Genomic DNA, 25,939 nt, shown 5'->3' with positions numbered 1-25,939 from the left:
ATCTTAAGCCCTATAAGTCCGATCTTATCTTAAAGACTTTATGGTGCCTTATTATCCTAACAGAGTGTTCCCGTACTGCAGGTTCACTCGTGATTCCTGGAGTTTTCTAAGTAGAATGGGAGGCAGAGCCTTCAGCTATCAAGTTCCTCTAATGTGGAACCAGCTCCTAGTTTGGATTCGGCAGACAGACATTCTCTACTGATAAGATTAGACTTAAAACTTTCCTTTTTGATAAAGCTTATAGTTAGGGCTGTATGTATGAACAGTGAAATTAATGAATTTACAGTACTTTAATGATGTGGCCTTTATTAAGGCTACAAAAATAACTGAGAACAGATTCCACATTCCATGACTGTATTTTGAACTAATGTATCATTGATATTAAAAAAAGGCCAGAGGTTCCCTGTCCCTATATCCTTTAAAATAGTCTATTTGTGCAAGAGTTTCCAACCAGCTAACCTGATCAGTGGTGAGAAAGTCAGTGTAAACATGTGAGAACAAAAATGAAATACATCAATATCAAACTGACTCTGAACTGTTCTCCACTCATGCATGATCGATCATCCAGGTAAGGAAATGTTCTGAGATCTGCATTTTAAGGTTGCTAGTTTGATCTAACAACGCTGTGCCTCACTCAGAGCAAATGTATGGAAAATGTATACCCCTGGATTGCCAGAAGCGCAATCTCTGTGAGATCAGTTTTTGCAGACAACACATTGAAGCCATACTTCCTATACCCTGCTCCCTGCCCTTCTCACATCTGTTCCGAATCAGCACAATCAAGTTGAGAGTTTTTGAAGGCCGGACAAGCAGCAGATTTCTGCCAAATCATCTTCACTTCCGTAGTGATTATCAGGCTCTCCTAGGTTGAAATCTGCTCTCTCCACCACCGCTCACTCACGCTTGGAACCCGCCTGCCTGGACTTGTGCCAAAACTTTCCAGAGCCTGGCTAACCCACCATCTCCTCCCTCCACAGAATTCCGATTGACCAACCCAGTTAGTAGAAAACTCAAGTTTTCCCCTCAGTCACCCTTACATATTCCTATTTAACTTTGTAAATGAACTAGTTAGGGGTAGGAATTAACAAGCATTTGCTTACTCCACTGATTGCATGTGGACTTCATTTGTTTTGTTTTTTTTTATGTGTATTAACGCTCATATTCGAAATAAAGATTGATTGATTGAACTATTTTTAACTGCATGCACAGAGTCTGAATTCAGAGTCCTTCTGAGCCTCACATGACACATTGCACAAACAGGTTTACTTCTTTTTGGTTACAGGAGAGTGCTGGAATGAGTTGTTGGCCTAAAAGAAAAACATCTGATAGAAATGAAATGACCGACTGTTTATCCAAGTACTTCATTGCAGGGTTTTGTGTTTTTGTGCATGGATAGTACAGAAGTATACAAAACCAAGCGGATGTGGGTGTTCAGACTTCATGGGCTCTTTTGGCTCACTTACTGCAGAGAAGGTAGCTTCAAAGGATTTTACTCAATGACGTATGGTACATTTGGAAAAAGAAGAAACATGAGAAAGTCACATTTATTTTTTTATTGCCATAAGTTCCAAGTAAAGACAGTCATATAATCTAGGAGCTCAGGGTCAGAGTTCCCTGCCAAAATGAAAACAAGAAGGCAAACAAATACACAGTCAAGAAAGCATTTTATTTGAAACTTCTCAGATAAAGTACATTTGAATGATTAATGGTGAACAGTTTCAGTGAACCACAAGAAGATAACAGCTGTGTTAACATAAACAGTACTGTACTAATAAGGGACTGTACAGAAGTTATGAGCAGAGAAGATGTGATCAGAAAGTGGGAGAAGTGAAATAACAGTAGTTGGACTTAAGGGAGAGCAAACATATTATCTTTTTATCTTGCCTTGTGTTGATTTTTATATATTATTTTATTTTCTTGCAAAACTGTCTGGGAGAGAATATAGCTATGATCAGTATGATCATATATGATCAGTATTTAAGTGAATAACTCAGCGTTCCTGTTAGCCATGAACAGTAGTCGGATGTTGCGCACACAGGCAGCAGCAGCTTCCTGAACCTCCTCGGCAGTGGAGCCCATCATGTGGATCAGTGGCTGTGGGAATATACAGGACAGAGCTTACAGCCAGCAGCAGGAATATATTCCAAACAAATCCCATTTCCTAAAAAGTGTTTCTCAAAAGTGAATTCAAACACTAGAAAAGGATTAAGTGAACCACATCCAGTGGACTATCATATCTTTGGAAAAACATCCAGTGGAGTAATGTAACTTTAAAGAAAAAAAAAATACATCCAGGGCCCAGATAAATAATTTCCTCCTAATATTTCCATGTCAGCAGGAATCTCTGCAAACTACCACTGACCACTGGTGACTGCAAAGCAGTGGCTGTGCTATGACTGCCTCCAATGGCACTGGCATATTTTCCCCCAGTGTGCATGTGTATGTGTGTGTATCCCACTTCCAAACGATGCCTCAGCAGAGAGGTTACAGCTGCATGTGCACATGCTTCTGTAAGTTTGTGACTGACTGTACTCACTTTTCTCTTTCAGTGTGGAGGCTAATTCATTAGAATTAGAATTTAGATTGGAATAACATTTGTATTCTCATGTAATAGTATTTTATTATTATATTAATATAGCAAAAGGTTCAGTTAGCTTTGAACAAAAATAGCTGGTAGAAATGTCCTCCAAAGGGCTACTTTTAATTTCTTACTCTCAGTACATTTCAGAGTCTGTACCTTTTCACGTTTACTTGAGTCAAGAAGTTGATTGAGTAAAAGAATATTTAAAGAATAAAGAATAGTAAAGAATATTTTTTTTTCAACACAACAGCTTACAGACTATGTGTACTTCTACTTTAATAAAGAATGTCTGTACTTTTGCCACCTCTGCCCAGGCTACAGCCCTTTTACTTGTGCTGTAATGGCATCTAGGGTCTATTGAAGAAATGGAAGTCAGCACACACTGAGCTGTTTGATTTTCTGAATCATGATGGCTAGAAAGTGGAGTCATGTTTCCCACTTTGTTTCTTCTCCATCAGTCAAAGGCTCTGAAAATAGTCATAGGTTTTTGGAGTTTATTACTCAAGTGTTTTTCACACATCAGTAAACAAGGGCAGTGGGAGAGCAAAGTAGGTTTTCCTCAATGCCAGATTTATACTCAAAGAAACCAAATAAACTACAATGACTATGTTTTTTTTATCTACTAAAAAATATTAACAGTACTGTAACTGACCTTAACTACTCCTGTCTCATGCATGGTAATGCAGTTGTTGGGGTCCCTCGACAGCTGATACAGGGCCATGGCTGTGCTCCGTTGGACAAAGCCATCTTTTGACTTAAGGTAACGCACAAATGGGGCCACGGCTCCAGCCTCAACGAACAACGCCCTATTGTTGCCCCAGCAACAGCATTCAGCGATGGCATCGGCAAGATGGCGACGGAGCCTGTCATCAGTCTGGAAAGAAAAACAAGATGCTCTTGGATCCCGGAGAGCAGTTTCTACAATGTGCAGAACAAGCAGCTCTGCAAGAGAGCCCTGCCAATATCTTCTAATGCACCGCTCATTAGCTGGTTTTATACAGCAGTGAGAGTGGAAGGAGAAACTAAACTCAGTGTAAAGATGGTATATGTATTTTGACAATAATAGCAATGTTCATGAATTGTAAAGCCCTGTTTGTGTCCAGCAATGAGGTGTTCTTACTGTGTTAGTCAGCTTGGCCAGCAATGGGACGACCCCGTAATCAGTGAGGATTGCCAGATTTGCATCGTCTTTGGCTATTTTGCAGATGACGGCACAAATACTTGCCAGAACTTCCTTGTTTGTTGAGCTCAACATTTTAACAAGCAGTTGAAATCCACCAATGAGTGAGCGTGCCGTTTCCCCTGCATCCTATAGTTCAAAAAAATCTGAATTAGCTGGCATGCTGTGAAAACAAGCACAGAAGATGATGCAGAGGGACAAATGAGGCAAGAAGAGAGGAAGGCTGGGACATTTGAAAAGTGCAGACAAAACAAAGTAAAATAAGTACTAACAAAGCCAGACGCATGATATTGTTGACCATAATATTTTATTACAGAGATTAGGGCATGTCATAGGTATTAAATGTACTGTGCTGCAGTGGTTTGAATCATATCTAATAGACTCCAATTTGTTCATGTAAATGGGGAGTCTTCTTCACTCACTAAAGTTAATTATGGAGTTCCACAGGGTTCTGTGCTGGGACCAGTTCAATTTACATGATGACACACATCAATTAGTTAAACTGCAGGAACGTCTTAAAAACATAAAGGCCTGGATGACCTCTAATTTCCTGCTTCTAAATTCAGATAAAACTGAAGTTCTTGTGTTCGGCTCCACAAACCTTAGAAACGTGGTGTCTAAGATACTTACTCTGGATGGCATTACCTTGGCCTCCAGTAACACTGTGAGGCATCTTGAAGTTATTTTTGACCACGATATGTCCTTCAATACACATATTATACAAATATGTAGGACTTCTTTTTGCATTTACGTAATGTCTCTAAAATTAAAAACATCCTTTCTCAGAGTGATGCTCAAAAGCTAATTTATGCATTTACTATATTACTTCTAGGCTGGACTATTGTAATTCAGGCTGTCCTAAAAGCTCCCTGAAAAGCCTTCAGCTGATCCAAAATGCTGCAGCTAGAGTACTGACAGGGACTAGAAAGAGAGAGCATATTTCTCCCATATTGGCTTCCCTTCATCGGCTCCCTGTTAAATCCAGACTTGAATTTAAAATCCTTCTCCTAACATACAAGGTCATGAAAAATCACACCTCATCTTATCTTAAAGGCTGAATAGTACCTCATTATCCTAAAAAACTACTTTGCTCCCAGAATGCAGGCTTACTTGTGGTTCCTAGGGTATGTAAAAATAGATTGGGAGTCCTCAGCTTCCAGGCCCCTCTTCTGAGGAAACAGCTCCCAGTTTGGATTTGGGAAACAGACACCGTCTCGATTTTTTAGATTAGGCTTAAAACTTACCTTTTTGATAAAGCTTATACAGTGCAATAGCAACGATCAGCATCTTAATCTTTTTATATATACTATTCATTTAATGGTGTTTTTACTTACTGTGTTTACTGTGATCTGATGCAACATAATTTTATTTTGCAATGCATCTTTGAATATCAATAAAGTACTCTGAATCTGAATATTGCTCTCTTCCACAGTCTTTCATCTTGTCTCCCTCCCCTCACCCCCAACTGGTTGCGGCAGGTGGCTGCCCCTCCCTGAGCCTGGTTTCTGCCAGAGGTTTCTTCTTGTTAAAAGGGAGTTTTTCCTCCCCACTGTCACCAAGTTCTTGCTCATTGGGGGTTGTCTGGGGTTTTCTCTGTATTATTGTATTTCTCTGTATTATTTACTTTACAGTACAAAGCGCCTTGAATTAACTGCTGTTGTGATTTGGTGCTACATAAATAAAATTATATACATGTTTTACCTGAGCTAACTTTGAATTACTAAACTGGACTCCTACAAACATGGAACATAGGTAATTGCTGTTTAAGTTTGTGACTGTTTAGCAGGTATCTGCGTCTGTATACAGCTACATCCATCATAAGCTTATATGCTTTCATTTTACAAAACATGCCATGGTTAAAAATCAATATAATGTTGTTCTGTACGTAGTTATATCTAAACTTATATGAGCAACATTCATAACCATGTAGTGGACTGTGTGCTTCTGGAACTAGCAGCATGTTGAGAGAAGACTTTCAGTTGGGAAATCAGAAGCCATGCCACAGGATATTACTCAGTCTTTCTCCCTGCCTGCTTCCCAATTCACCAATCGCTGTGTGCCAAGGAAGCCTCTCTACTTCATATTAGCCCAAGGTTCATGTAAGCCTCCTCTGACACAGCTCTGCCCCTGCTAACCTCCCAGAAACAAGTGTGGTGATATAAGCTCGCTTCTGTTCTGTGAGAGATAAAACCCTTTATTCCGAAACGACACGAACACTGCAGAACTCTTTGATTTACAGTCTAAGTATGTGCCTGTGACGTGCTTCAATTTTACAGAAAGAGGACAGAGGCAGAAGACCAATGTGCTTTAAGTCCCATAGAACTAAATGAAACATGCACTTTACCGTACCTCTGCATTCTCAATGCATGCACAAAGAGCCCATGCAGCACTAGATTGAACATCTGCACTGGGGTTTTTTAGCAGCGACCACAGCAGACGGATTCCATCAAGCTGGTCAATGATTCTGAAGAAAGAGAAAGGCATTAAAGTGTTGAGAGAAACAAGGGAATGGAAGAAAAGAATGAACAAACATAGAAAACCTTAAAAAAGTGTTAGATTGTGATTTTATTTAGATCTTTCATTAAGGTTAACTTCATGCTTGAAAGATATATGAGTATATCTTCTTAATCATGTTGGTTTCTCAGAGCTCCGGCTGTATCAGCCTGGCCAGCACCAGGCTCAGTACAAAAACAGCCAAACGGGATCAAAGCATCAATCGATTTCAGCAGTGGCTTTTCATCGCAACTTGCCTTCAGTGTTTCAAGGTTCTTTTCCAGGGCCTGAAACCCCTCCACTGAGCTTAACTCACATACATCTATGTGTAGTGCTTCATGCATGGATTTATAAATAGGACCTGAGACAAACTTACACTTTACATTGGTGGCTTGTATTTAAACAAGAGCCAAAAAGAGGAGCACTTTCAAAATTAAACAGAGCCAGAGACAGGTCGCTCTATATTTCATTGAGTCTGAGTGAAGTTTATATTACACTACATGAGGTTATTGTACTCAGCCCTACAAACCTGAGAAACATGGTGACCCAGATACTTAGTCTGGAAGGCATTACTTTGGCCTCCAGTAACACTGTGAGAAATCTTGGTCATTTTTGACCAGGATTTGTCCTTCAATGCACATGTTAAACAAATATGTAGGATCGCTTTTTTTGCATTTGCACAATATTTCTAAAATTAGAAACATCCTTTCCTAGACTGATGCTGAAAAGCTAATTCATGCATTTATTACTTCTAGGCTGGACTATTGTAATTCATTATTATCAGGCTGTCCTAAAAGCTCCCTGAAAAGCCTTCAGCTGATCCATAATGCTGCAGCTAGAGTACTGACAGGGACTAGAAAGAGAGAGCAGATTTCTCCCATATTGGCTTCTCTTCATTGGCTCCCTGTTAAATCTAGAATAGAATTTAAAATCCTTCTCCTCACATACAAGGACTTGAATAATCAGAGCCCATTTTATCTCAAAGACCTTATAGTCCCATATCACCCCCAACAGAGCACTTCGCTGTCAGACTGCTGGCTTACTTGTGGTTCCTAGGATACTTAAGAGTAGAATGGGAGGCAGAGCCTTCAGCTTTCAGGCCCCTCTTCTGTGGAACCAGCTTCCAGCTCGGATTCAGGAGACAGACACCCTCTCTATTTTTAAGATTAGGCTTAAAACTTTCCATTTTGATCAAGCTTATAGTTAGGGCTGGATCAGGTGACCCTGAACCACCCCTTAGTTATGCTGCTATAGGCCTAGGTTGCTGGGTGGGCTCCCATAATGCATAATTTCTTTCCATTCATCTTATTATTACCTCCGCCAAGGAGGTTATGTTTTCGGTCACGTTGGTTTGTTTGTCTGTCTGTTTGTTTGTCAGCAGGATTACTCCAAAAGTTATGAACAGATTTCGATTAAATTTTGTGGAGTGGTTGGAAATGACAAGAGGAAGAAGTGATTAAATTTTGGCGGTGATCCGGATCACGATCTGTATACAGGAATTTTTTTAAGGATTCTTCACTATTGCGGGATAGGGGGTTATTGTTGTCTGGGAAAGATGAAAGATTATTTCACAGTATTTAGATACACGTATTACAGCGTCAGTGACCCTATGGCCTTGGTGGAGGTTTGCGCTCTCTGAGTGCTTCTAGTTTACTTTGTTATACTTCACTCTGCTTTTAATCATTAATTATTTTTAATCTCTGGCTCTCTTCCATAGCATGTCTTTTGTCCTGTCTCTCTTCCCTCAGCCTAATCCGTCGCGACAGATGACTGCCCCTCCCTGAGCCTGGTTCTGCTGGAGGTTTCTTCCTGTTAAAAGGGAGTTTTTCCTTCCCACTGTCGCCAAGTGCTTGCTCATAGGGGGTTGTCTGGGGTTTTCTCTGTATTATTGTAGGGTCTTTACCCACAATACAAAGCACCTTGAGGTGACTGTTGTGATTTGGCGCTATATAAATAAAATTGAACTGAATTGAATTGAACATTCTTTTGTTAAAAAACATATGACATCAATACAAGGCTCAGAATATGTATGTTTGGAGTTTGTCTGCCTTGCATGAGGCTGTTTGTCTTGTATAAACTGTACTGCAAATATCAAAGACCATGTTAGCTGGTAGGATGTACACAGAAAGAGGCAGACTTACACCATGTTATCCTTGTCTGTAGCACAGGCACCCACTGCTTTGGTTACATTCACAAGCAGTGCCTGGTTGGATTACACAAAACACATGTATGAATTAGTACAGGATCGTGTTTTAAATATGGCATCACCCTTAATACGAAGACAAATCTACATACCTGGTTTGGGCTCGTGAGCAGGCTAATTAACGGCTTGATGCCTTGAAATTTACGGATGGCAGTCTTGTTAGCAGGTATCTGAGCAAATTCTCCCAGGGCTCCGACTACATTGACCAAGACTTCTTCAGGTTGATCAGTTAGCAGACTAACCAAGATCTCCAAGGCTTTGTACTCCTGAAACCTTTGAGGAAAGAAGAGAAAACAGTTGTCTCACTTCATAGAGTTTTGTAATTAATTATATTAACCTGAATGCAAAACAACTATAAGTGTTTACTAGGTTGTGCTAGTCCATCAATTGTAAATAACTGTGCCAACATTTAGCGTTGAATGAAGTGAAAACATTCACAAACGGAAAGTCAGGGGAAAAATACATTTCTTAATACATCTGTTAATCCGTTCAATAGTCTGGGCCACAGTGTGAGGTAGTTTGACCAACACATTGACAACTATCACTATCCCTAGAACCACAGCCATGGCTTTTCCAACAAGAGTTAACACTGAGTGGGTGCCAACACTCGGCTGTTATGGACTCAGGGGAAACGTTATGGCCAACGTTAAAGTTTTTGTGGAATTTCAAATTTTAAAAAGGGGGATAAATAAGTAACAAGATTAATGGTCGGCACCTCTAGAGCTATCATGTTACTTTATACAGCCCATGCATGTTATAAAAATGTTACATGTCTGTTGATTATTCAGTATCAATTTCAGTACAATGTTCTATAGTTCTTTACCACCTTCTAACATCACCAATGTACATTGATGAACAAAGCAGTTCAGTCTTTTCTGCAATCTTACCAACTTATTTCACGATGAAAGTCTTTTTAGAGCTCAGCATTTTGCCAATGTGCTTAAAACACTTTTTTAAATAATCTTTTTTTTTTTTTAACTCTAGTAATTAGTCGTGGCATCAGTGTTGTCTGTTCCACAAAAACTTGCGTTGGCACCTGCTCAGCAGTGCTCTTGTGAGTACACGCATCTATGGTGTGAATGTGAACATCCTACGTCACATTGTTCTTGAGTTATAGCTAAGATTAAGGTGTTTTTGGAACAGACGCCACCCACACCAAGATTATGATAATAGCTCTGCTTTTTCTTTGAAACACCCAAGCTAATAAGAAACAAACACAGTGCTAGACCACAAAGTCAAACTTATACCCAACATCAGCAGACACCTCTGCCATGGTTCCTGGGTCTTGTACTCAGGGTTTTGGGTTCTCTGTGGGTTTTGTGATTCCTTTTGGGTTTGAGAATCTCTTGTGTTTAAGTTTGGCTCTTTTATAATATTAGTTAGGTTGCTATTTTCTCTTGTCATTTAATATCACCTCTGTTTATAGTCTTTGTTTATATTCTAGTTCATCTTCTTGGTTATGTAATATTTAGTTATCTTTTTTGATCCCTTTTTGTTTCCCCTGTACAGTCCCCATGTTTCTCTGGCCAATATTGCTCTAAAACTCCATTCAGGGCATGCTATTTAAACTACTTTAACCTGACCTTAGTGGTCATGCATCTGCAAGGCACATTGCAAACCACCTCCTCTCTGCTCCTCCTTCTTTTTTACTTGTTTGCCAGCACTATAGTGTGGTACAGTAAACGACTGTTTTTATTCACAGTTACAGTTGCTGGCATCATGCCCTGGAAGCTAGCGTACGTAGATGGCCAAGGTCATTTGGTTTTGGTCAGGGTCCACTGACAGGCAGCCTATTCCTGCAACTGAAAACACAGCTAATGAACAGAGGAGCTGCCAAAGCCAACTTCAATGAAATTCACCATAACAAAAAACAATGGTTTTCCTATGCCATTGCTGAAGTGTCATCTGCACTTGACTACAGTAGAATTATCTTGAAATCACAGACATGACTTTTGATAAATGAACACATGGTTGTGTTTATTTTTCTTAACCCAGTCCCAGCTGAAGTAATTACATGATGGCAAGAGCAACATTACACAAAGCTGCCTGAAGCGGCTTCTGCTGCAAACACTGGACTCCACACAACTGGAAGCTTAGGAAAGCCTGTCTGAAGACACAGAACCACAGTGGAGCTTCTGTGCAGTGAACCCCACAATCTTGACCCCAAGTATTACTGCTCTGGCAAGTACACTTAGGCCTACTTGGGCACCTACCTCGCCCCACGATAGGTCTATAAAGGTCTGGTCTATCTATCCAGACCATGCAAATTATCAGTCACAGTTGTTTGCAGTGGGCCGCAGGATCTGTTTCATTTGACCATGAACTTAATGAAAGAAAAGAGAAGAAAACAGACTGCCTCTCATTATTGCTGTAGAAAAACATATTCCAAAATGATTTTCATTTCAGTGCACCACTCAGCCTGTGATTGATTCTGAAATGAGCCCATGCCCCTAAAACCCTGTTACCATTAACAGCCTTTCCTTTTTGACAGTAATGGCTCAGTTGCTTCATTCCAAGCTTTTGCCTGACCTAGACATTTTAAGTGATTCAAATACGCCTGAGAGAGTACGAAAAAACAGATCCACTTACACATTCAAGTGGGCATTAAAAACATTTGTTGTGCATCATGCTGGTTTCCTCCCAAATAGGTGGCCAATTTCACCTTCATTCATATCCAACTGAGTATATCATCCAAAAAAACAAAATATAGCACAACACACACAGAAACGAAACCACAAAATGACAGAACTCTATTCATATTATGGCCTGTTGATACTCTCACTAAGATACCTTTGTGACATGTTAAATTTAGAGTGAGGGCAACCAAAGTGTTTTTTAGTGTGTGTAAATGAAGTGTCACTAAATGTGCTTTACATGTGATTAATGGCATCATTATAATTACTTCTATTATTATTATTATTGTTATCAGTAGCAGGATAACTGTTTTACATAGCAACAGTGTGACAAGTCATTAAGTATGGCAGAGAGCCTGTACTGGCAGCAAGTGTATTAAGCTGCCACATTACTCATGGCCAGTTAAGCTGTTTTATCACCAAGCTGCAGTTAGCCTGGTTCCTAATTGTAGTTGTTTTTAAAGCATTTTAAAAAAATATGACTAAAATATCTGCTGAAAGCTTGATTTTTATTCCATGAAAACTTCTCTCTATAGCAATCATGCTTCTATCATTAAATTTAAACCTCCATGTGTTAAAGAGATACTGATCTGTCCATCTTGCTTTAAAACGATCTTATTGTCATCGTTTTGGTTCAGGAGAAGGTATTCACGTTTAACTCAATGTGGCAGCAGACACTCCAGTTCCAGTTGGGAGGACTTAACCTAGACTTTAAATGTAGGATATCATTGTGTCAGTTATGATATATGAAGTGAAGAAAGAGCCTTGTGAGTGCTATTGAGCCCTTTTTCTTGTTATTTTTAGAATTCCACTGAAAACTGAGCTACACATAAGAAGAAAGGCATTTTCACACAATCGCTCCTCAGGAAAAAGCCTTCAGCTTCATACAGTACTTTATTTAAATCATAAAAATTATTTGTTGTGTTCTGTATCCACATAGCGTCATACTATCGTCATACTAATCTGTTACAGCTAATTACAAACAGTCATATATCCAAAAAGCTATGGCTGCAACGTGCTCTGTATCTCAAGTACGCTATGTTTTAAAATCCAAGTGTGCTAATGAGTGGTAGTACTGTGCCTTCTGAGGGTACTGTGAGTACTGTGTGTTCTATAGGTGTGCATACTTAGTCACATTCTCCTGGCTGATGGAACACTTCCAAATAGCTCCGGTGGCAGCAGCTAGAAGCTGCTTGTTGTGTGCTTTGTGCAGCAATGAGACCAGTGGCTGCAGACCTTGGTACTTGCGCACCAGGTCACGAGTTTGCTTGTCCTCTGCACACTGCAGAGCAAAAGAGACGCGTTAGAATTATTTTAGTGCACATCCTTTTTTGTCCCATGGACCAACACACAGACAAGAAAATCAGGTACCTTAAAGATTGCACTGGCGCAGTGCATTTGTAGCTCATCGTTGTCACTGCGTAGGTTTCTGACCAAGTCCTTGATCATGCCTAAAGTCTGAATGTCAGTCCTGTAGCTCTCCTGTAGTAATACATGAATAAACAGATCACGCCTCCATGAATAACTGTACCTTAACTTTCATTATCATTGTCTCAGCTCAGTCAAGCCCCCTGCCACTCTAAAAAATGTTTGTTAATCTTACATCACTGGTTGTTTTCTCTTCACTGTGTAGACTGTTAGATGTGCAGCCTTTGACAGAAGAATGGTGTAATAACATAATGATGATATCACAATAATTTAAAAGCCAATTTGCCACCAAAAGGCACCTTAAGTGACTGATGTGGAAACTCGAAACAGCCAGCACACACTGGGAACACTTTTCAATTAACTTATATTTGCAGCATTAATGACATATTAAAACAAGGCCCATCATTAATGAAAATATGAAGTAAATGTAGAAGTCAGGATAACATTACAGCCCCATTTTATATTAGAAAACCCTTCAGCAGGGATCTTATTACCTTCTGCAAAACTATTCTGCCCTAATTTGAGGCCCTTGCCTTAAACTTTTATCCAAATACTTTTAACCACCCCGGGCTAGCCTGCTGACGTACTGTATCACAGTATGGTACGGCAGCTGCACTGAGGCAGACAGGGTCAGGCTTCAGAGGGTAGTCAAGACAGCACAAAGAATCGTTGGCTGCCCTCTCCCCTCCCTGATGGACATCTACACCTCCCGCTGCATCAGCAGAGCCAGGAACATCATCAAGGACAGCTCACACCCTGGCTTTGACCTGTTTGACCTGCTGCCCTCTGGCAGGCGCTACAGGTGCATCAAAGCCAGAACAAACAGACTCAAGAACAGTTTCTTCGCCAGAGCAATCACCACCCTGAACTCACACACTCACCCACTGTAACTGTGCAATATTATATTATTCATACTGAACAATATCTGACATTCCTATATTGTGTAATATCCAGTATTCATTCACTAGTGCAATATTCATTCACCAAGTGCAATATTCATCATCTTCATTATTATATGTATACACATATTTACTTTTCTTACAATGTACAGATGCACCAATGTATGTATATATTTTTATACATTCTATTTTTTGTATATTTTACACATTGTTTATTTCTGTATATCTCTTGATTATATTGATCATAGTAGATTATAATATTTTTATAATATTTTTATTTTAGAGAGTTTGATTTTCTGTTACATGGCACTGAACAGGAGTGGCCCTCCAATCTCATTGTACATCCTGTATAATGACAATAAAGGCATTCTATTCTATTCTATTCTATTCTATTCTATTCTATTCTAGTATAGATATAACACATATTTCGGCAAAATTATGTTTTCAACATTAACAATACTCGTTAAATCAAATCAATATTAAACATGCTGTAAGAGATTGATATTCTGTAATTATCTTTAACATTTCTGTAAATATGTTTTGATAACCACGTCCTAGAACAGACACAAAAACAATTTCCATGGTAAACAAATTAAAGGAAGTACATACTGCACTCTTGTACAAGGGTGTATATAACATAATGTATTTCTATTTATCTAACATATTGTGCATATTTCCAAGTATTCACGTCATACTCGTGTGTACAAGAATATGACTACACAATGCACTCATTCTACATAATCTGCTGATATCAATGCATTATGTATAGCATCACTATAATCATAAGGTAACTATGTTGTTTACATTTGAGCAATAGTGTTGAGCAGCAGGTATGGCTTTAATATTTCTCAATGATGAGTCATAGTGTGTACTGACCAGTATTTTAGACAATGCTCAGCCAATCAGAAGTTGGTGTCACAGGCTAATCAATAAGGCTGCTGCCTGGAACTGATGTTACTATAAATAAACTGACTTTTTACCTATAAATCTGGGATTCCCCAGTTTCTCACTATCTAGCTGACAAATCCAACAACTAAACATAGCAGTAGGAGATAAACTAGAACTAAATACTGGGAGACACTGGGGCACTGCAGCTGTGGAGTATAAAGGAATAAGACACACTAAGCTTCATGTCAATAGGATCAGCTCATCGTTGGTTCTGGTCTTTCGGTAAATTCATTTACAGTAAAAAACAAGTTTTCACAGTTTTAAAAGATGTTTTAATAGATTGTACAGACTCTTATTTATCAACTTGTTGTCAGTCCTAGCCCTCCCTCACCTCTGATGCACATTCTTGCAGGGTCCCAACCACAGGGATAAGCATTTTCTGTAGTGGAGACTTGAGCATGCGTCCCAGCAGAGGGATGCCTCCAGCTTTACGAATGGCCTCCTTGTTCTTGGTGCTCCTGCTGCAGCTCCACAGCGCTAAAGCCCCACAGCAGGCCACCTCTACATCCTTCTCCTGGCTGGCAGTCAGGTTGGCTAAATTCGGGAGGCAGTCCAGCAGCTTTACCTGATGAGAGATGACCCAAACTTACATGTGGCTAAATGCACACAGTGTGTATTCAGTCAGAAAATATGCATACACAAACTCAGTGAGCCTGACATAAATTCAAGAACTAAACTTTGGGTAATAATAGATGGTTCCAGATGGAAATAGCAAATTTTTGGCCATGATTAAGGATGTAATTAAAGTTCTATTACCACTGGGTCTGAGAGGATGAAAACACCAGAGATGCTAGAAGTGGAAAACTGTGGGGATAGATGTTGATGTTAGGCCTGAAAAGCCCAGTGTGACCGTTTACGGCCATCATCCTGTGTTCTAATCCATAGTTCCTGGCCAGTGAGACAGAGCAGGCAAAGCTATTACACACTGCACAGTTCAAAGGTGGTCTTGTAGCATAGCGTGAAATTAATCTGCCTCTGTGAGCGACTTGCACATGAGAACATCCGATTTGGGGCTGAGGAAAATATACAAGGCACGGTGGCTTTAATCACAGGTCCCTCTGTCAACAAGCATGAATGCAGGTCAGAGGATGTAGGAGACATTCTATCTGTCACCCAGCACCCACTCTGAAGTTTTCAAAAAATGGATGACCACTACTGGGCATCTGCTCTACTGTGTGAAAAGGCCACATAATGCTGTGCTTCAAGACAACATTTCATAAAATACAATTTTTCTCAAAGTTTCCAAGGTGTCTGTGGTTTGCACAAAAATGTTTGTACTAAATCACAAATGAGCTGATGTGTTTATAAGGAAAATTTGCCACTGTTTTTCATTACCAGTACAGAAAAATCAGCTTCAATTCTGCAGGGTTGTTTTTTCCTGCTGCACGTCACACTGGGATTATAAAGCTTGAGCGATGTCAAAGTATTCTGAATTTATATTTTTCTGTGCTTATACTCACCAGTTTATTGATACCATCATTTAACCTGACATCTCTTCTTGCTCTTCGGAACTTGGCCACGTTAGCGATGGTCTCGGCAGCTAAGGCCTTGAGGTCCTTGACTGGTGAGTCCAGAATTTTCACAATGGTCTGCACGCCTCCCATGTCAACAATAGTCTGACGAATTTGTGAGTTGTGGCTGATCTTTCTCAGGATTTTTAGAGATCCAGTCTAATCACAAGAACATCCATTAATATTAAGTATGACTAATTAGAAATTGTTGGGTCTACAGGTCTGTAGTAGCCAAACATTCATTTACTACTAAAAGTAGCACACAAGTCTCATTGGACACGCTATGGGATAACTGCTACCCTGTTTCTTTAAAGGCACACTTTCTACACAGCACTCATATTTCTGAAACTAAAACACAGACTGGTGCACACGGCTGTCTCTGTTCATGCCTGCAGGCCCTGCAGGTCCAGCTTTGGCACAGATACTCACTTTGCATTTGTCTTTATCTGTATCCAGCAAGTTAAGGAGGATTTTGAGGCCACCAGTGTCCTGGATGGCCAGTTGGCATGACTCCTGCATCAAGTTGAAGTCCATCATGGCGCAAAGGGTGAGCACAGTGGCTGTCTGGTCACCTTCCTGAAATAATAACAATGGCAAACACGGATGAATGAAAATGGGACATCAAAATTTGAGAAAGGAGGAAAAATTGAACATTAAGAAGATAACCAAGAAGGGGGAAAAAAGGAGAAAAAAGGAGGATGGAAAGCCTTCCTTCATTCCTCCACACTACTCCTCCCTCTCCCTCTCACTGTGTTGTGTCTCTTCATAGTGATACTCCTGCTGGGGCTGTTTTGCTTATGCCACAGCTGTGTACTGTATGTGTTTAGTATTGTGGTGGTAAACACTGATGGGAAGAAATCATCTGCTAACAGAGCACTGTGCTCTGGCCTCAGTGCCAAGGCCCTAAACCATTAGGCACGGCCTCTCAGACAAAAAGGACAACATTAACACTGAAACCCTGAAACTCATTTTAAATTATGGTTTAAAAAATTTGACAGTTGATATATACACACATATCAGTTTAGACCAGCAAGTAACTACAACACTACTCAGTCAAGAAGTAGTTTGAGGGAGGAAAGTCTGTTCTTTGCTTTAAACTCAAGCCCCTCAACACATATGGGCGAGGAAATGGAAGTGATTAGATTTTATTGCCACTTAACTTCAGTGTGTTCACTAAAAAAGAAAATAAATAAATATAGACTTATAATAGAGCATGTGTGGTCATATGCCATGCACTGCAGTTGTAGAGCTTAATTTTATTTATTTTTTTGTTTTCCCTTACATTTAGGATCCAAATACACTAATATGCATTACTTGTTTTATTCTCTTAGACTCTTATGTGCATAAATCCACATAATGTCCTTGCTGTGGATGGATGATGACTCCTGCAGGTAAAACAGTCACCCTACTGAAAGAGCTCCATTATGGGTGATATTTAACCAAGACATTTAAAATTTTAAGTGTGATATTGTGTCAATAATGCAGATGTAATATTGTGAATAATTTTTCTTTTTATCAGCTTTTGTATAATTATGGCTGCCGACTTTCTTGGCATCTCCCTCCAATTGTTTTTATTTAAACATGGAAAAAACTTATTAAATCACTTATCAAATTTTGCATGTCTATCTGTTTAACATTGTTTACTCCATAAGGTTTTTTTTTCCATAAGCTGTGTGTATATCATAATTTGCAGAATTCCCATCCTATCATATACAGCCTTTACATAAGCATAAACACATTAGGATGCATGTTCTCTATGACTAATGAATAACAGGCTGAACTAAGGAGTGTAAATTTAAGCTGTTTTCCATGTCAGGGTGTTTCAGAATATCTACACCACATATACACATACAAACATGTTACCATAGTATAGACACAGGTCTCCAGTTCTACGGGTACAAAAACAAATACATCGGAGCCCTAGGCAAATATTCCTATGTAAATATTATCAAAACACAACACAGAACATCCATGTGTCGCTTTATTAAAGTGTTAAACTTCCTAGAGTACAAATGGCTGTCTATAGTGCGAGGGAGAAGGGGAAAAAAGATCTCCTCCTAAAATAAAACAGATATTTAACTTGGCTCATGGTAAGCTTCAGTGTCTGATGGTAATGATATTATAAAATGACTACTGGACAAACCCCATAAATAACTGTGCTGTGTGGTTTCCAGACAGATAGAAAGTTGGGACATGTCGGTTACGGTGTTGTTGCTTCTTGCTGAAGTAGTAACGCACACACAACATTAAAGCTCATGCCACACGCCTACTGAAAATACAAAAAAAAAGCCTTTTTGGAAAGGAGTAACAGCCTGCTTTTAGAGTGGGAATTTCCTTCCATTATATTCTGTTTAGCGAAGCTAAAAATACTCACCAGAGGTTGAACTCTACGGCAGTGTTTTCTATAAAAGTTTTACTTGGTCGTTATCATTCTGTCCTCTTTTTCCTTTTTTCTGTCAGTTGTGGCCTCTCAATTCAGTTCACTATTTTTGGATGAAATCCATGAGAGGAAGGAAAGACTGGTGTGCAGAGTAATGTTCTCATACCTTGAGGTACTTCACTAGCTTCTGGATTTGCCAGTATTCAGAGGGCAGGTCTGTGGCAGTCTCTGGATGGCGATATGGCTGCTCCTCTTCCTCATCACTCTCAGTGGAACTCTCACTGAAAAGGTCCACTGGAAGGACTCCTGCTGAGGTCTTCCTAAAACACAAAAGAGCAGCTTTTGATTCCAACATCAAAGGTTTGGGATAGACAATATATAGAAAAACAAAAGGATGGAATATCATGAAAAGTTTTCTAGTTACTTGTACTGTCACCTGTGTTTTCAAAGTAACCTCTAGCCTGTTTGACTTTAATTACACATACTATCAGATCCCCTGCACTTCTAACCTCTACTGTGTTTAATGTACCCCGGCTGCAGAGCAAGAAGCAACCCTTATAGTTTCTGAAAAAAAGTGAACTAACTTACAGTTTCTGGAAGGACTGTTGTCCAGGTGAAGAAGATGCAGATAATTCTGCTTTCATCTTGCTCTTAGTTCCTTGTGTCAGACTTTTCTTCTCAACTTCAGAGCTCTTACGGGTTTTATTTTCCTCTGTTTTACTGTAATGATGTGAAATAAGAGTTATTACCCCTGCTTCTGTTTTCAACATTGTTATTTTTCTAACATAATCATTATTTAACCATTCAGGACAGGGCTTAGCAGATTTTTTTTAGCTATTGAGATCCTTTTTATCTTGAGCCAGTTTCTCTTTAAATGTGTACAGTGATCTATTTATCAATCAAAGACCACATGTGATAGATATTTTTTCCTCACTTTCCCCAAATTTTGTGTCTGTAATTAAGCAGAAAGGGTTTTTCCTTAAATGTAAAAATCATAAAAATTCTGGACATTTCTTACATGAGGAATTATTACATACCCACATGTAGTCAAGATACCAAGATTCCTCCATCGTGGACTTGGTTCATATGTCCTCCTGTGGCTTATCTTGTACAGCAGAACCTGTATTTGCTCATGCACAGTCTTTTCCTTTTTTGCTGACAGTTCTTGGAATGTAGAATGCTGCCAGCAAAGGGGGAAAGCCAGATGCTGAAGAGTGAGTAAAAATACCTCTTTCAATTTGCAACAAAATGAGCAAAATTTGATTGCTTTGTAATCTGGTTGTAAATTTCTCCCATTTATGCTTTTTCAGATAAGAATCAACATTCTGATTATTCTCATTTGCACTTCTTTCAGTTCTTTCATTTTTGTGAAGCAATGTGCCATTTTTTTCAACCCACTCTTTGCAATCATTTGTCTCTTCTCATTATTTGAGACTAACTGATGTGTGATGCGCAGTGAAGAAAGGGGTGCCTAAGAAGTACAACAAGCTGTCCATACCTGAGGTCTTAGAAACTGCCAAGCAAAGACTCGCAGTCTTGGCTAACCACTTGAAAAGCTATACCAGAGGCACAGAAACCAGGAGAATAAACCAGATGTTCTCCACTGAACAATATGAGACAATATGAGAACAGCCCCCCCACCAAGGCTGGAGACAACGCAATACTGGAAGAGCATATGGGAGAAGAATGGGACACACAACAACAATGCTCAGCGGCCAGTGGATCTAAGAGCAGACCACAGCAACTTCCTTAAACAGGCTTCAGTAGCCATCACAACGGCAGACATCCAAGAAAGAGTCTCAACTATGACGAGCTAGACAGCACCAGACTCTGACATGATCCAAGCCTGCTGGTTAAAGGAACTAACTGCACTCCATGAGTATCTGGCAGCACAAAGGAACCAGCTGCTAATGGATGAGACACGCAGGGAATGGCTGACCAAAGGGTGGACAGTCCCGATCCCAAAGGATTCCCAGAAGGAATTGGTCCCATCCAACTACCGGCCAATAACCTGCCCCAGCTCACTTTGCTGTTTCTTTCAATTCTGATGAAATTTTTCAACACGGTGACAACCACACACTAGCTCACTAGCGTGGAAGACCACAGATGCTGATTACACAATTCCTACTCTGTTTACGAATATGAGTCACACAACACCAGCGATCAAATCAAAGGATTAGAGCAGTGGTTCTCAAACTGTTCCCACTTTGCTGGTGACGGTGAAGAGTTTCGCTAGTAGCTGTGCTAACGTTTCCTTGTTCTGCCGTGAGAATTAATCCGATGTTCAACATTTGTTCCACATGACTTTTCTCCCAGGTTGTTCATGCCCCACCTGTCATGACCCTGCACTCCAGAGTTTGAGAAACACCGGATTAGAGAAGGAGCTTGTTCATAAGACAAATAGACATTTAAGCACTCACATATTTTTGCTTTGAGAGCTAGACTTCACACCTAAAAAAGCCTTAATGTCTTGATGTTAATTGTCTGTATTCCACTATACCTCCTTGTTTATGTTCTCAGCAAAATGTGGAGATCTGCTCATCAGAAGTGTTGCCAGGTCTTTGTAAGTGTCACTTGTTCGCTCGTATCCATTCTCCTCCCCGTCCTGTTTTATGCCCTGTGAAAAAGTGAAAAACAGCTTCATTAATTCTAAAAACCACCATTATAATGTCACCTGGAATAGCTGAGGTTAGAAAGCTCCAAGTATCTGCAGGCAGCCTCAGAGGAAGTGCAAAACCATGTAAATGGTTTAAGACACAGCTCCTCTTTGAGGTTTCATTTGAATCAATGTCACCCATTCAGTTTCAGGTTGGACTTACTTCCATTTCCAGGTGAAAAAACAGTAAGAGGGATTGTAAGGCTTGTCAGCTAAGTCACTGGCAGAGTGAAAGGTGCTGCAACGTGCAAAATCCTGTTTTACAAATGAATGCAAAGCATGCCAAGATCTGCCTTCACAATAGCAGAATAAGTTGGCATGTGATTATGCTTTAGATAATCTTTAGAGAGAAATATAGAAGATCATGATGTAGATCACAGTGCCTTTGATTCCTAGACTTACCCCATTGAGGAAAAGTCCATCAGTGCTGCAGGTGATGTAGAGGGTCTCAGTGTCACAAGGCTCAGCCACAAGGTAGCAAATCTCACCTTTAACCTGTCTCCATGGAGGGGCACGACAGCCATTTGAAAATTCAAAGTCTAAAAAAAAAAGTACAAAAACAAGAAAAGCAACTTAATACCCTTAGAAATGCATAAAGGTACACTCCGTTGTTTTTTTGAAATAGAATACTGTACCCATAAATATACATTAATTAGTATGTATTTACCACTTCCAGTAAATTAATTAATTCTCATAAACTTTGATTTAATCCATTAAAAATACATAGAAGTGGGCGCCAGCTTGTGGAAGCCGCCGTGTTGCCACACCATCTTGAATACAGTAGGCGAGATGGGCATTGCCTTTCGCCTAATCGTAGAGGGTGTCAATTTAACCAGTGAAAACGAGGACATAGCCTGCATTCATCAGTTGGTATGCGCATGCTGTTAAATACTTTTATGGGCATAATAAATGCAGTGCAATGAAGCAAAAAGCACAAGCTAAAAAAATGACTTGGTAAACTGGAATCTGACAGATGTAATGACTCCCATGTCCTTGGTGGTGGCAGAACACTGTTTTTGGAGTTTCCAGCATTAGTGTTAATAGGGACTGCTCTCCTTGTATCCCACTAAAATGTGGAGCAAATTCAAACCTGATGTGTATTGCAGCGACTTCAACAGCCCTTCATCCCCTTTGCTGCAGAACAGTTTGAATAGCTCCACTTCATTCTTCACTGCTTTGCAGTTCAGCATGTCTGGTCTTTTGTGAATACACAAGAAAACAAAAAACACACCTAATTCATTAGTGGTTCTTTTTTTGAACATGCTTCCAAGTCCAATCAATCAGATAAGCTGCTTCAAATTTGGCTGAGCCTGTTTAAATGGAAATATTGTGGAGGACTGACTGAATAAAAGAGAAGCACCCACTCTGATATCTCTTTAAGAAGCTTGTCAACGATCTGTTTGTCCACATTTTGGAACAATAGAAACAGCTTGACCTTGACCTCTGAGTCCTTGGCTGGGCCCTCCTCCTTCATTTTGTCTGCCAGACTTACTACATCAGCAAGAGTTTCTCTCTCCAGGGCAGAGGCGATGCTCCTACCAAGAATTTTAACCATGGGCTCTCTGTTTTCTGAACAACACAAGAGGTGAGGTTTAGTGATTCAAATCCAATGAGTTGGAGTCATTCTGAACTATCAAAACAGCTGGCCTTGAATGAACCGTATCTCTTGTTGGCAGTGGCCCTAAAGTGAATACATATCTGTAAAGAATTACCAGTGGCAGCATAATTGGAGGGCTGTAGAAAATAACAAGGACAAACAAATTAAGTCTGTGGGTTATGGAGGAATGCTGGTGGTTGGACTGCTTGGGATGCAAATTAGACCCAAATTTACCTTCTAGACATGCCCGAACCTCCGCCAGCTTCTTATCATCTGCCAGATGAAGCAGTTTAGAAAGCTGGCTGAAGCTGCGTACATAAACGGTCGGAGGAGAGAGCTGCAACAGTGGATGCCCTTCACTATCTTTTTCATGGGACTGAACATCTGAGTCACTGAGTGGGAATAAAAATGAGAAAATCACTTAATGAAGGTCAGAGTCTTTGTTACATGCTATGAGACACAAAGGAAAGTGCACACTAAAAGGAGAACAGAAAATCTGATGAAATAAAGTGGAAATTCTGAACCTTGAAATTCTCAACCTTACTGAAGCTGAAACTAATTACAGACCACAGCTTTGAGTATTTCTCAGGTAAAATCGATGTGGATACCATGGTGACAGCATATCCTACACAGGCATGTAATACTGAGCGCTGTGGCCAGCCAGCTACCTGGCTCGTGATTAGACCAGCTCAGGATGTAGAGCAGGTCACCTACTGATCGGAAGGTTTCCGGTACGATCCCTGGCTGCTCCAGCCTTGGGTAAGATACTGAACACCAAATTGCTCTCTGATGCAAGCGATTGAGTGTGAATGTGTGGGAATGCTAGATAATAAAAGCACTTATCTTAGTTGGAAGTGCTTGTATGAATGGGGTAAATGTAAACATGTTGTATAAGCACTTTGAGTGGTCAGACAGAGTAGAAATGTGCTATATAAGAACTAGTCCGTTTCTTATTTACCAACCTGATGTTGTAGTCTGTTTTGAAATCAGATGCCACTAAAATGGTACTCCACTGGAGTGGCTCCTCAAACACATGTTCAGCTTCCTGTGGGTGTTGGGAGCTAAAGTGCTCCACAAAGTGCAGGATTTCTTTCAACAAGGACTCATTCATTGGTGTGAACTCCAGTTTGCCAGTACTGGAGCTGGCTGTGGTCCACTGGGCAAACCTGGTCAATGATATTCCCATTGCAGTGTCTGGAATCCTCTGAAACTTAACATTAACAATATAACCATCTGAAACACTGTTGCTTTTAAGGGTTCAGCATGATTCTTGGCTTCTGGGGTTGGAGGCCCATGTGGACTTTCATAAAAAAGACCATTTCACATTACACATTACAAAACAAAAGCAATAAGTAATTTAACTGATGCACTAATTGAAAGAAAATCAATCAGCATTGTTTACACTGATGACAGAACAAACTTATAGAAAACCATATTCGACAAACAGATTCATAGAAACTAATTACAGGACAGTGTAATAACCCCTGTCAGGAGGCGAATTAAAGGTGTTAAATAAGTCCAGACGCACGAAGAACAACGGCACCTTTTCTGGAAGTGACTACGGTGTGGTAATGCTACAGAGTCCCGTAATTAGAAAAGCTGACGGTCTTCAGCTAATATTAGCTGTAACAACTGTAACCACACTCAGCTATTCCTCATTAATTAAACATAAAGCAGCTTTCTTCCACTATCTGTCATGAAGTTATGGCTATCTTGTTTAAGTACAAACTCACCGTGTATTTTAACTTGCTTTGCAAAACTTTCACTGGTAGCTAGTCATCTACATGTGTGTCCATGGAAACGGTGCCGCTCTGGTATTAACTGCCCCGCCCCTTCATGTTGCCATGACACGGGTAAACGCAACGGCAAGCCGGTTCAGTCAAAAATCGTCAAACCCATTCTTTGAAACTAAAGCGCTTCTTTATTACTGGTACAGGGCGTTGGTACAGAAAGAGTTCAGTGAGGCACACAGTACAGTGTGATGCTCCAGCCCCTGCCCGCAGCACCTGCTAACACAGGATACGCAGGCTCCGGCTCACTGCTGGGAGGACCTCCCTTGTGGTCTCTTTGATGCATGCCCTTTTCATGGGACATTAGATTTTAGGTAGATCCTGATCCCAAAAGGTCTCAAACTTTTAGGTGACAATTCAGAATCAGTGTAATTAAAACTGCTTTAACAGAGGCCAATAAAGCTCTGGGAAGGCCACGGCAAAAGTTTAAGAACATACAGGTGGACAGCTCTAACATCCTTGGCTACTTGACCCTGCTTTTGCCCCAGTTTTCACCCCAGTGGTAAAGGGCATTAACTCTGGGGTGAGGAAAACAGAGCAACATCCCAGGGTGGCTCCTATGGTAAAGCCACGGATTGAGTCAGCATAAAAGACTGGGCACAGGGAGGATAGTGGAACGACAGAGAAAAATGAGACTCAGAGAGAAGGGGTCATTCAGGAAAAAGATTGAGAATCTCTGCAGGAGTCATTTTCCTTCTTCTGATGCTCATGGTGTACAGTTTATCATGCTACAAAGGAGGATAAATTGTATTGAGCCATGTTTATTTTAAGGAAGGAATCTCTGTAACTCACTGGGCTCTGGACAGGATGGGCTTTCTGACATTGGCAAAGTTTCTCTTTCTTCTTCTTCTTCTCTGGCTCTCATTTGCTACACAGTGAGCTCAGTTAATGGGTTTATTTATGGACATAAAAATAAGTGCATTAAACAATTCATGAGATCTTTCTGCAGTGTTACAGGGCAACATCAATCTCAGAGATCTGCGGTAAAAGCAAAACTCTACTTACTATAAATCCTCAGGTATTCTCTTAAACAATGAATGACTGAGAAAGAGACAGTCTGTTTATATTGGTGAGCGTCTGTTCATGCAGGACCTGGGGAAGGCATTGCTTGGCCTTTACTCACATGGCAGCTCACTTCTCAATATCAGAGAAAAATGATTAAAGAGGAAGAGGCAGATTTGTTACCTTAAATCAGTCAGGGGCTGCAGCAACACAGTATGCCTGTTACTAAGTTCGATGACTCGACACCAAGGAGCTCATCATTTGTTACTGACAAATGTCTCGACAGTCTGGGGAGAGTCACTGAGAGTCAGAGTCCTGATTTGGATCTGTGAGGGATTTCTTTGGAACATCACCAAGAAGAGGCCTGCTGAATCCTCCAGTGAGTCACTAGATGAACATATCCAGGTAACAAGTAAAACTGTATTTCCACAATTTGAATGGGCACATCATTAAATGAATTAAAATGGCAGACTGTAGCCTCCTCAAACAGATATAAAAATTATAACACCAAAATACTTTATTTCCAACATAACTTTCACATAAATTTGTCTGAGGTTTGACTATTGCGCTTATAAATACTCAGTACATTCAACTCCTAATATCTGCACAACTATATCAAGTGGAAAACTGTCTAAATT

General features: G+C 40.1%; 1 protein-coding gene across 6 annotated transcripts; it reads right to left on the bottom strand.

The window, feature by feature from the left end:
* Nucleotides 1–1,653: 1,653 nt before the first annotated feature.
* On the bottom strand, nucleotides 1,654–24,354 carry odad2 (outer dynein arm docking complex subunit 2). 6 transcript variants are annotated; one of them, XM_030756460.1, is made up of 21 exons: nucleotides 24,243–24,352; nucleotides 23,472–23,719; nucleotides 22,744–22,901; nucleotides 22,277–22,481; nucleotides 22,003–22,109; nucleotides 21,315–21,451; nucleotides 20,757–20,873; nucleotides 19,294–19,463; nucleotides 18,845–18,976; nucleotides 18,423–18,576; nucleotides 16,306–16,452; nucleotides 15,826–16,035; nucleotides 14,697–14,930; nucleotides 12,462–12,572; nucleotides 12,218–12,372; nucleotides 8,550–8,730; nucleotides 8,396–8,457; nucleotides 6,111–6,225; nucleotides 3,702–3,890; nucleotides 3,234–3,455; nucleotides 1,654–2,094 (listed from the first exon to the last, which is right to left on the bottom strand). In XM_030756460.1, the coding sequence occupies exons 2-21, from the start codon at nucleotides 23,693–23,695 to the stop codon at nucleotides 1,978–1,980; spliced, it is 3,147 nt and encodes a 1,048-aa protein (XP_030612320.1). In that variant the 5' UTR covers nucleotides 23,696–23,719; nucleotides 24,243–24,352; the 3' UTR covers nucleotides 1,654–1,977. The 6 variants fall into 6 exon arrangements, with proteins under 6 accessions (XP_030612320.1, XP_030612324.1, XP_030612323.1 ...); XM_030756464.1 differs by having other exon boundaries at nucleotides 1,978–2,094; nucleotides 23,472–23,675; nucleotides 24,243–24,354; XM_030756463.1 differs by having other exon boundaries at nucleotides 1,978–2,094; nucleotides 19,294–19,436.
* Nucleotides 24,355–25,939: the final 1,585 nt, after the last annotated feature.

This window comes from Archocentrus centrarchus, chromosome 20, assembly GCF_007364275.1.
Source record: "Archocentrus centrarchus isolate MPI-CPG fArcCen1 chromosome 20, fArcCen1, whole genome shotgun sequence".
In the NCBI taxonomy this organism is placed as follows: domain Eukaryota; kingdom Metazoa; phylum Chordata; class Actinopteri; order Cichliformes; family Cichlidae; genus Archocentrus; species Archocentrus centrarchus.
The sequence above is the reverse complement of the archived record's forward strand: the minus strand, read 5'-3'. Positions and strand labels throughout refer to the sequence as shown.

Bases quoted from the DNA above. Each gene is read 5' to 3' on its own strand.
- odad2 (XM_030756460.1), bottom strand. From the start codon at position 23,695: ATGGGAATATCATTGACCAGGTTTGCCCAGTGGACCACAGCCAGCTCC. The intron at 20,874-21,314 runs GTAAGTCTAGGA...ACTTTTTCACAG, and splicing joins ATGGACTTTTCCTCAATGGG to GGCATAAAACAGGACGGGGA. The intron at 3,456-3,701 runs GTAAGAACACCT...TTTTCTTTCCAG, and splicing joins TGGCCAAGCTGACTAACACA to ACTGATGACAGGCTCCGTCG.